The sequence below is a fragment of the Aulostomus chinensis genome, chromosome 6 (assembly GCF_037954235.1).
Source record: "Aulostomus chinensis isolate RoL2024-O1b breed Wild chromosome 6, RoL_Achi_v1.0, whole genome shotgun sequence".
Taxonomy (NCBI): Eukaryota; Metazoa; Chordata; class Actinopteri; order Syngnathiformes; family Aulostomidae; genus Aulostomus; species Aulostomus chinensis.
In genome coordinates this window covers 11,571,029-11,583,018 of record NC_141325.1, presented here as the reverse complement: position 1 = coordinate 11,583,018, position 11,990 = coordinate 11,571,029, and the positions used below count along the sequence as shown (strand labels likewise).

Below are 11,990 nucleotides of genomic sequence, written 5' to 3'. Positions count from 1 at the left end.
ATGAATAAAGCAAAGTTGATTTTATGGACGTGCCCTTGTGTTTACCTTCACAGGGATCGATACATCATCACGTTATTTTCTGACGATAATCAAAGCCCCCTGTGTGGGAAGACCTACCGAGATGCTTCTTGACATGCACATAAATGCACAGATACGACTACAGGCGGGGAGGAAAAGGAGTGGGAGGATGTGACGTAACTTCTTTTCCCCAGCTTTCTTTTCTTTTTGCTTACATGAGGTCATTTGACCAAGAAACACGAGGCAGAATGTGTGATACAAAAGAAGAACATAATTTATTTGACCGAATACTGGAATATGCCCAAGTGAAATTATTAAAGGCTTGTCATAAATCCACAATGAACAATACAGACGAAAGTAACAGGCAGGAACAGACAGCAAAAATAAAAGGAAATGCGTCTGTTCCTGGTCTAGTCTTCTTTAAGCCTGCTGGGCCGCAGCCTTGCCGGCTAACCGCTCCTCTCTCTCCTGCTTGGCCTTCTCCCTCATCTCCATCTCCCTCTGGATCAGCTGCTTCCTCTCAGCCTCCCAGTCCTGCACTTTACTCTTGTATTGCTCCAGGTCCTGTTCCTCAGCAGAGGCTAGGTTCTGCTGGGCCAGTGTGGTCACTAGAGTGTGGAAGGAGGTGGTGTCCACTTTACCTTGAGACTCCAGCTGGCTGCTCATTTCCTGGAGGAAAACAAGATGAGCAGCCAGTCATTAAAAAAACAAACAAACTCAAATCTATTTTTCATTGCTTAACTACAGTTTTGTGTCTTGATTTGGAGGCCACAGCAGGAAATACGGTTTAACACATTTACAGGATCAGGCATCAAGGACATCTGGTGTGAAGTTATTGGCTGAAGCTGAAGCAACAGTAAATACCCACCTTGAATCTGCTGGCGTACTGAGATAGATTCGCCTGCTCGGCCTGATCATCTTCATCCATTGTGTCCTCCTTCTTCTTTTCCTGTTCCTCTCCTGCCGACTCCTCTCCGGAGGAATCGGAGTCTGAAGCAGAGGAGAGCTCCTGCAGCAAGTCATTCATGTAATCCAGCTGGAAAAATGTACAAAAGCAAGAATGAAGAATCATTTTGAATTGAGTATGCCTGCTGAAATGTATAGGAAGCGCAGCTCAACACACTCTCAATGAGCTTTATTTAAAAATAGCAATTTTTTGTCATCTGTTTAAGGGGATTCTGCTTGTGAATTATTACGTTAGTGTCATATGGTGATGAATGAGGCTGAACATGATATTTGACAACTTACCATTTAATCTTGAAAGAGGTAAGATCACAAGTGACCTGAGGCGGCAGGCACCAGCACCTTGGCTTGATGCAATATAACCTCTCTGTCCTGCGCTGTTATCTGCTCTGTCTACATTACTGCCGCGCCGCTGTCTGACACACACTGTTTATGTCTGGTTGCAGGGATTCTCACAGACATCCTCAGTGCCCCAGGCTCTTCCAAATCTCATTAGAAGAAGCTCAACCATTACAATTGACAGCACGAGCGAGATTAGAGGGGAAACATCCGACTGTGTGTGCGTGCATGTATGTAAAAATAACAGCAATATGACAGCATGTGTGTTCGATCTCCATTGATGAAGACTGTCTGGGTCACAATATTATATATTATCAGGATCACAACATGGTTGACTGACCAGTGAAGCACTCAATATGGGGTGTGTGTGTGTGCGTGTTCTTGTACTTGCATATGTGTACATACATATTGAGGACTAGAATACGAATTTAACCAAACAAAGTGAGGACATTTTTGGAAAGTGAGGACATTTTGGCCGGTCCTCATATCTTCAACCTTTAACCTTCTGGTTAGGTTTAGGCTCAAGGTTAGGGTCAGGCAGTCAGTTGAGATGGTTCGGTTTAGGGTGAGGGGCTAGGGAATGTATTACGTCAATGAAAGTCCTCACAAAGATATAAGTACATGTACAAGTGTGTGTGTGTGTGTTTTCTTAGTACAGAGTTCATTCTCACCAGTCTAATCCTTCTTTAATTAGCTATTGCAGGAAAAAAAAAAAAAGGGTTGTGGTTGTTGTTGTTGTTATGACCTCAATTGCTCATTTTTATTGCTAAGTGAAAATAAAAGATGCAACCTTCTGGATGGATTTTATGTTAGCAGGAGGCTAAGCTAGTCAGCTCATATTAAATGATCAGACAAAGCATTAAAACCACTGACACGTTATCTACGTAGCATAATACAACAGTCTTGCAGGGAATCCTCCTTCATGAGGGTTATGCTGTCCAGATTTTATAGAAAATGTTCGAGGAGTCCATTTATTTTTACGGTCATTGATTATGGAGACTGTAGTTTGCGGTGCCGTTGAATGGTACCGGCTTACACTTCATATTTTGTCACCTCCATTCATTTAAATGGGATGGAGCTGCAGTCAGTGCAGGTCGCAAGAACTAGTTCATAATTATGTGGTGTCCGTGCATGGTGTTTTTTTGATGTTTCTAATAATTTGTACTTGTAGTTATGTAGTTGTAGTGGCTTTGATGTGTGAGGAAAAAACTAAGTTAATAAGACACTGTGATGTGTGGCAGTCTTAGCCAGCGTTTGGTTGAGGTTATTTCTGAAGTTCAGGGTTAGCAGAGTTTTTTCCTGAGTGTCTGTAATAGAACTACTATGGATCAACGACCAAAGCCAACACAAAAGCTGAGGCGATTCCAGTGAACAAGTGCTGCAACTCCTCAATACTCCAGACAAATTCCTGCATTTCCCTGCCAGCTACTAAAAGTGAAGGTCAGCCCAATGTATCAGCAAGGATCACTTACAATTCCAGTAAATAGTTGTTGAGAATTCCGAGAATCACGTTGGAGCGTAGAGATGACATCTATGACTGGGTTGTTTCATAATTAACATTTGAATGCAGACAAACAAAAAAGCTAAATCCTGTTTGTATTTGAGTTGGCCTCATATCTGGTGGCCCTGCGAGGTTTCCTGGACTGGAGATAGTTTTTGTAATATTACCACACAAACCCAGAATAACTTAGTTATTCATGAAATGACCCTGGTGAACTTAACAAAACATCAGCTTTGTGATGACGAGATCTACCGACTGTGTCTATGATCTTTAGGCGCGATCCGTTTACACAAACACACGCGCTCCATGTAACGCTGGACTCGGTTAAACTTTTCTATCCTTACTGTGTCTTTGGTAAGCTTAACATCATCAGGAGCAGCAGCCACGGTCTCCATGACAGCCAGGGCTCGGCCCAGATATCCGTGTCTCCAGTCGAGAGGCATCCCTTTGAACACAGCATGGATGCCTTTGAGCATCTCCACCTTGCCTGGACGGGGAAGGGAGAGAAGAATAGATAACACCTGAAGTATCATGACAAAACACCGAATTAATTCACCAGCAGGCCGCGGAAGATGGAGCTCAAAAACACACCCAGGAGAGCGTTGCCCAGCAGCTGAGCATTGAGGCCGATGCTGTTGTCTTGAGTTAATCCACAGATGAGCAGTGACGCTCCCAACGCCCTCTCCTCCGGCACCTGAACAGAACCAGCCACAACTATTTTACTGCGAGTCATTTAAAAAAAAAAAGAACACACTCCAAATTTGTCATTTTCCATCCAAGGGCCCACAGTGCCGAAGCTAGCACATGAGCCCCATCCTTCAATAGCAGACATCAATAATAGAGTGTTTCACTTCACTACAAATTTCAGTCATATTTCCTTCTGGCAGACAAGGATAAAAGAAGCACGTGCTAAAAAAACAACAAAAACAAAACAAGTAAGGGGTGTATTTTTTGGAAACTGTTCATTAAAAGGCATTGCTGTTTGGACGTCATTATCTAATTTATCGGCCGATGTCCTTCTCTTTCTGTTTCTACTAAAGCTCACAAACATCTCGCTGAAAAAAAGCAGGGCAGAAATCCCTAGATGGCACCCAACTGAAGCTCCGCTCTCTTCATGTGGGTCGTGCCGCTGCTGTTAACACCGGAGCCATGCTGACAATCAAGCAACTGCACGACACAAACACACTCTGCTCAGTGTGCTCCAGGGGGAAAAAAAAAAAAGAAAGAAAGAAGGGAAAAAAAATTCTAGGATCATTTGTTTTCATAACACCTCCCATGTTTTTGCGTCTTGTGTTTCACTCACAGTGAGTTGTGGTCTGGTTGCTAGGTAACTGCCCAGACTGTACAAAGACAGGATCTGCGTGGTGGGAAGGTCGAAGGCCTCCTGAAGCATCACCTCCTCAACCAAAGAGCAAGCACCTGAGAATGGTGACAAATCAATAGATTACCAGGAAATATTTTACAAACGTTCACATCTAAAATGCACAAGTTGTGATTTCTTTCTTCCATTTTCTTCACGTTTGTATTCCACAAACTGTTTTCAGGCGAGCCTTAACCAAAATATTTGAGTTAGACTGCAGGAATTTAAGTCGAAGAGATCAAAAAGAGATGAACACAAGGAGAGTTAATTTGAAAAAAAAAAAAAAAAAATCACATCAGCACTGAATATAAATGCAGTAAATGAAATACAATAAAAACAGCTTATGAAGTTCAAACATGTGACTGGAAATTTGTTTTTAAAATATCTTACTTTTTAAGTCTCCATCCATGAGGTAAGAATCTATTAGTATGTTGATGGTGAAGTTATCTGGGAATATTCCATACTGGACCTGCACACAAACACACACAGTCATACTTTCACAACTTCAATCCATATGACACTTCTTGATTAATTCATTATTGACAGGAATCATACCTTTAATCACTACCTGCCTAGTCCTAAACCACGTCTTCACCTAAAAAATTCTCTTCACCATAATGATGGTTTGTTTGATCAAGACGAACACCGCGTACAGACCAGAGACTCCTGCGTATTCAAGGACACTGGGGTCTATGTGGAAGCGAGAGAGCCGAACCAGAAGATGAACTCTTTGTTTGTCTGGGTTTTTTTGGGGGGGGGGGGGCCAAATTGAAAGAGTGCTTTGATTCCGGAATGAAAGAATAGACCTGCACGGTGTGGAACAGTTCAGCAAGTGGAAATCATTTCTATCTTTCACAGAGGAGTCAATTCCCAGCCATAAAGTTGTAACCATCCAGTATGGAATCACTAAAGGTTTTCGTTTCCGTACAAGCTTCAAGTTCTTAAGATGTCAACCTTGTTTTAAGAAATAGAAGATTTTTTTGTAGTCTCACAGAGAGTAACAACACGACATGAACACCTAAAGGGCATCAGAGATGGAAATATGAATGTAATTTCCCTTTCGGGTGAGAAACGTTGAATGTTTTCATATTATATATTGGTTTACATCAGTGACAAGTTAGCAAACAACAACAACAACAAAAAGGTCAGTCGTTCCAAAAATGTAGTGATTTTGTGCCGACTCATACATTTTACGGTCACGATACCTTTGCGCACTGCTTGGCTTGGTATCAGTCTTAAAAGGTGTCGTATCTTGAGTTTTCTAGAACATCAGCGGAGGAATTTAATAAGAAATATCCGCACAGGACAGCTGCTCTAAAAGTGGGCAGTCACTTGACTAGGCCAAAAACAACTTCACTTTTTGAAAATTCTCATCAACACTGCTTCTAAGCATTTTTATGCAAAGTGTTCACCCAACATGATTAGGTAAACTACGTACCACGCAATTCGACGGCTGACACTGAGCCCTCTAATCTCTCAGGAACACGAGGGATCAAAACAAGAACAGAGGCAACCACACTGGCTGAACATGCTCTACCAACATGACTGTAAACACCTCACTGGGTGGAGGTCGTCTTTGCTCTGGGAATAAATCCATGACGCCCAAAAATGCGAGATGTTATTTTGTGCTGATCAACATATCCTGGCGGTGAACACCTTCATCAGATTTCCCCAACATTCTCTCTTTCAGCTTGTCAATCTTTGTATAATTATTGTGCATATAGAATGAATAAATTACAGTTTATTGTGTTACGTACCTTGTTTTTAATTGTGTGCATGGCCTTGTCCCTGGCACCGTATTTCAGACACTGTCTGATCCAACTGTGAATGGTCCAGTCTCTTAAGTACCAACAGTTTGGACTGTGACGAAATCTAGAGATGTGGAAGGGAAAAAAATGGATACGTTGTACCATCGTCACAGTTCTGCTTGATTAGTCTCTCATCTAGAATTGTAGGAAAGGGGGAGAAGTGATGACACTCTACCACAACTAAAAATACAGGGTATTTACACCAGCAGTTTCAGTGTCACCTCACTGAAAATTAATATGACCTGAACACGGACGCGATCATGAAATTTACTAAATCTTGTCATCACAAAACCGCAGATTCCAGAGGAAGGGGTAAACAGGAAAGGTCTGGAATTGCCCAGGACAAAGAAAAGCATGTGGCTGAACATAAACCAAAACAGACAAACCAAACAGACAATTCATTCCAGGAAAAGCGCACAAGTTGGGACCACACAAAGCCAAGCAATGAACCAAGGTCTGACACACAAAGAAAGACAGAGGAACTCATGTGGCTGCTCTTACCTGTAAAGGTAATACTCTGCTTGACTGACTCCCTCTCTGGATGATATGTTGTCAACAAACTGTACAATAAACACAAGATGAAAACATCATCCTCTGGATCTATATGATTGACAGGTTCACCATGAGAACATGCATTATACATGAACGTCAGTGCAGCAGCTTACCCTTGACACAGTCAGAGAGCTAACAGGAAGGCTCTTGTTATATGTCCTCTCCATGTCATTGGCCAACACAGCTTTAGGTCAGGAAAAATGGAAACAAGAACATTAGAAATTAATTCTCCTTATGATTTAAGTGTTTCTGACTGGGTCAAGATAAAATACCAGCATTTAAAACTCTTCTTAATTCAAATTTTAATCTAAGCCGACCCTGTTTCAGTGACTTGTGGAAGCCATAATCACAGAGCTGCAGCACTACACTGCCACCCTGTGTCGATGACGCTCGCACACATTAAGATGTCATGTTGCACTGCCGCAGAGTAACGAGTCAAACACAAATGTTTACCATTTGTCTTCTTTTTTTTTAATATTACATAACCTGAAATACTCCTGGGTATGAATATCTACCAACCTGAGTCATCATTGTTTACCAAAACGAGCAAAAATTCGACATTGTTGCGTTTAGTTTTGTGTAGAACTCCTACACTTCAGGTACAGTAAAAGACACAGAACATTTAAATGCTCTCAAAGTGAAAGCAAGAAGGGCTAAAACTCATGCAGTGTCATTTTAAATGAATACAGAACCCATGAGCTGTTGATGTCACTGAGGACTGGATAAACAATCATTTTATACTGTGATTATATTAACATTGTTTAGTCAAACTACATTTTACTTTTTTTCCGTGTGGTTTTATAACTCTTCCTGTCAACACAGCAACATGCTTATTTAAAAAAATCCCAGTTATGCGGAAAACTTATATCTCTTCATTTTACGGAACTGAAAGTGACACATATGAGTTTTAGGCATTTATATGATTTCCATGTATTTTATTTTAATACATTTTTAGAATTTAGAACCTCATAACAAAAAAACTATCCATACGTTATCTTGGGGGGGGGGGGGGGGGGGCATCACGGATTTTAAAAAACTGGATTTCTCTCATGATGTCTGGTAAGGTCTAGATTTGCAATTCGTACTGACCGACAAGGAGTCACTTAATCCATGAAGCATCCATGCCAGACGTGTGTAAGCGTTCTACAGTGTTATAATAAACCCCAGCAATGGGAATATTGACAAAAACCACCGTATACAGTCTTACCTAGGTTCTGAGGATCCTTCCCTCTTACCTCCCACAGCTTGGTGTCTGTGTAGGCTGCTGAGAGTAGCCACCTCCTCGCTGCAAACACAAGCACACAACTCGTCATCTGTGAAACAGTTACAATTTTTGATGATGATATCGTAACGATGATACTGGTTATTAGTTTCGCCCTGCTGCATTAAAAGTTATCTGCCGACAGCTAGCTAAAAGCAAGAACAGATGACATTTAGCTCTTCTGGCCAAAACGTCATAACCAGGACGATAATGGCCGATCGAATACAAGCAATATAAAATGTGAAAGAAAACCAAATTCCACGTCCATCGTAGTTAGATATTACATGTATCTACCTGAAAGAGACGGCGATAAACGTTTAACTTTGACAGCTGCAGTCACACATCTCTTCAACACGAAGGCGGCCATCTTTGGACGATACCACTTTGCTGCCAGGGCGGGGGAGATACCAATTGATTGTCCCTCTTGTTCAAACCAAAATGATCTCTGGTTGAGCCATTTTGCAAGTATGACCTGTTGATGAAAATTGATTTTCATGCAATCTCAGAAAAAAATATTTCCTTTGAACGCATGAGAAAATGATACAAAAGTGTAAAAGACTGAAGGCAAACATTGTCTCTTCAAACTCCATGAAAACTAGGCAGACCAGAGAGGGAAGCCTATAATGTCCTTTTACAAATAAGGCAAATTACTAGCATATAAAGTTAAGGTAGGTTAAGTTCTATATTTAATATTAGCATATATTTAATTTCAGTTTTGAGGTAAAATAATTCATTAGGTAATGCAGACTTTCTCACGAAACAGTGACAAGAAGACCAGTTGGCAACAGTGAGACCCCCAGAGCCACATATTCTTCTCTCTGGAGGAGAAAACTGAAAACAAACCATAAAAGGCCTTATAATGATTCAGGCTGAGACTAATGTGAAAGAAACTTGGGACTTTGGGGGTCTGGAACCCCAGGATAGTGGCTTGCTGGGCTTCGTTGGCAGTCAAGCCTTGTGCTTTGAGTTCCACATAAAAATATTTGAATTGAACCTTGAAATCTCCTTAATTTACTAATTATGTGCATTGAATACGAGTAACAGTGATTTGAAATTAATTTTATGTCAAGTATTGTGTCTTTCATCAGAGAAAAAACATGATTCTAAAGCAAAATGATTGTCTGCAGTATAAGCAGTGGTGGACCGAACAAAATGTGCATTTGAGAGATGAATGACACCATCAGAGATGCTTGTTTCTTGTGTAGATTGTGGGAGGAATATCCAACAAATAGAAAAGAAGGCATTTAAATATGCTCGGGCAGAACCAACATTGTGACAACAGAGGGTGCTGTTTAAGCGAGCAGGAGACCAACAGCACAGGACAGGAGCTAAACGTGACACTGCACATATAAAGACCAGCCTCCTGGATGAGTGTTTCCTGAAGCTTGACAGGATATTTGAGCTGTCTGGACATAGCAGACGATAACAGGCCCACAAATCGAGTGTAGAAAAATTACGCGCCACCTTATATTTTGAGCCTCACCTCAGCCACATGTATTCAGCTCCCAAACACAGAGGGGCACGAGGGTCCTGAAGGATTATTATTTGGGATCCAAGCGGCAGGAACCCTTCTTCCTCTTCAAATATCAAGAGATTTACAGTACAATAACACTGCATGGTTTTTACTTATGGAGAAATATAATTTATTGATTATGCATGTTGTCTAGCTCTTATTTTATTGATGCAGGAAGTAATGTTAAGTAATATTAAGTAACATATAGAGGACAGCCAGTCAGCCAATATGCAGAAGATTTTCACTAAACTGAGATATACCGTATATAAAAAAAATACCTTTTTTGCTCTGATTTTGAAATGAAGAACTTCACGGTGCTTTACAAGAAGACTGTCAAGAAGATAGTGTTTTGCTTTGTTTTTCCGAAGAAACAAATGCACTTAACTGTTCAGCGATGGGGGCCTCATCACCTCTGCTTTGTGCTTCAATCTATAAATCAACACATTTTAAATGATCTTTCTTTGCAGAGGAGAACATCAGTTGTTCACCCTGGGATTCATTTTCAGAACAATATTTACCTGTTCTGGTGGGTTTGAATTCACATGATCTCGAAAGTTTCGCTTCATTAAAAACCCCCAGGAGAGGGCCGTTGACCTGTCGCCCTGTCTGTCAGCGAGCCAGAGTTTTGTTCTCCAAAAGTTTTACAGGAGGACAGCCCTCAGCCACAATCACAGCAGAGCTCCTTTGGCTCTCGGTCAAAGGAGGTGACATGTTGAATCTTGGGTGGGACACTTCTGTAAAACAAAACATGGAAGAATTTTAGCACTCTCTGGTTTGCTCTTTGACAAGCAAAACAGGAAATTCTTACCTGCGCAAAAGAAGTAAACATTTCTATGCAAAGATACAGTTCAACATTTCCAGAAATTCACAATGTAAAATGGAGAATATATGAAATGTAAATATTGTTAGCTGTGCGCAATCAGTTTTCATCAAAAATGTTCTATCTAGACAATCTCCTGTTTAGAGAAGTATTTGTTTGTGGATGTGCTGGAGTGATGCAAAGAATTCAGATGTAGTCATTTCACTATCTCTGTCATGGGTCATCGCCTGTCTGCTTCCTTTTTTGTTTCTCAGCCATTGCATCACATAGGAAATTGGTGTCTGAATACAAAGTTGTCAGAAATATGTTTAGACTGGATGACCAGAATGTTTTGTTTTTGTTTTTTTTTTACATCTACAGAATCTGAAGATGAATAGCGCACTGCTTGCACCTATGAGACTGGCGGTGCTCGAAATCCCTTGCAGCAGTTCATATGGTAACTGGCTGCTGGAGCTGCAGGTGTTTTTGCTGTTGATTCATCAGCAAGCACGTTCAGAGAGGCGGGAATGAGGGGAGGTTAAAAAAAAAAAACCTGATTAGAATGAAATCAAGGTTCAAGATATTTTAAAATGTTTTACACCGGCCTTGGAGTTTACAGGAGCCTTGGACTCCAATAAAAGAAAAACAACACAGGATCTAATCAGCCACAATTCAACTGTTAGTGTAAGATGGGTTTTAAAAAAGGTTTCAAGTCCAACGTTCTCTCCAGGGCAGCAGACCCTGATTCCTCAGTGGAATTTTGGACATGCAGTAGTCACTCCACTATTCAGGACTCACCCAAGACACTGCCATGACAGGATACAGTGCTCTTTGCCGGACGACCCACTCAGAAAATCACTCCTACTGGTGTAAGCAACACACTGAAAATGGATGGATGGTTGGATAGTTTGGTAAACAACTCTCCCTTTGAGTAAACACATCACTGTAGTGATTCTGAGTGTAAGTGTTTGATTTGGTGTTTTTGGCTGATTCATGCAGTACTAGCAATTTGGTTTTTTCTATTTTAAGCACTAGTTATTGGTACACTAAAAAATGCTTCGTTAACATTGAATAAATTCTAATGGTCACAGTAAGAGGGTGTACTGTGGGTTTTTCTGTACCTTTTAAAAAATATGAGACAACTTTCATTTTTTTTCATATATTTTCTATGGATTTTATTTCTGGTGGCACGGTGGTGCAGTGGTTAGCACTGTTGGCTCACGACAAGAAGGGTCTAGGTTCAAGCCCCGGCTCCAGCACAGGATCTTTCTGTGTGGAGTCTCTATGTTCTCCCTTTTCCTGTGTGGGTTCTCTCTGGTACTCCAGCTTCCTCCCACAGTCCAAAGACATCAAGAGGGGACGAGGCTGAGTGATACTCTAAATTGACTGTAGGTATGAATGTGATGGACTGGTGACCTGTCCAGGGTGAACCCCGCCTCACGCCTTAAGGCTGCTGGGATAGACTCCAGCCCACCCACCCAACCCTTAACAGGATAAAGGGAAAAAAATGGATGGATGGATTTTGTTTCTACACTGAGTGATGACGATCATTTTTACTCTGAATGTGTACAGCTGCAGGAAGCATGTAAACAATGATTGGTTGACTAGTGATAACTGGATTAAGCATTTGCTTGACAAAATGGGAAAGACTAGAAATACTAATATGAATATTACTGTACTAATATTTTCCAAGTGAGAATGAATCACCAACTTTTATTGATTAGGTTGGTGCAAAACCATTCATTATCTACAATCACAACATTATTATTTTGGTAATAATTGACACCACTGCAAAGTGCTTTGCTTTGCTTTGTCTTTGCAAAGCACGACGGGATTCATTTTCCCATCAGAGCAGGATTTACCTGTTCACCTCTGT

At 41.0% G+C, this 11,990-nt stretch overlaps 1 protein-coding gene across 1 annotated transcript; it reads right to left on the bottom strand.

Moving 5' to 3' along the window:
• Positions 1-274: 274 nt before the first annotated feature.
• Positions 275-8,234, bottom strand: mrps27 (mitochondrial ribosomal protein S27). Its single transcript, XM_086205347.1, has 11 exons — positions 8,097-8,234; positions 7,749-7,826; positions 6,655-6,725; positions 6,491-6,549; positions 5,939-6,053; positions 4,572-4,650; positions 4,125-4,240; positions 3,413-3,515; positions 3,166-3,308; positions 887-1,054; positions 275-687 (listed from the first exon to the last, which is right to left on the bottom strand). Exons 1-11 carry the CDS (start codon positions 8,167-8,169, stop codon positions 439-441), a joined length of 1,254 nt encoding a protein of 417 aa, XP_086061473.1. The 5' UTR covers positions 8,170-8,234; the 3' UTR covers positions 275-438.
• Positions 8,235-11,990: the final 3,756 nt, after the last annotated feature.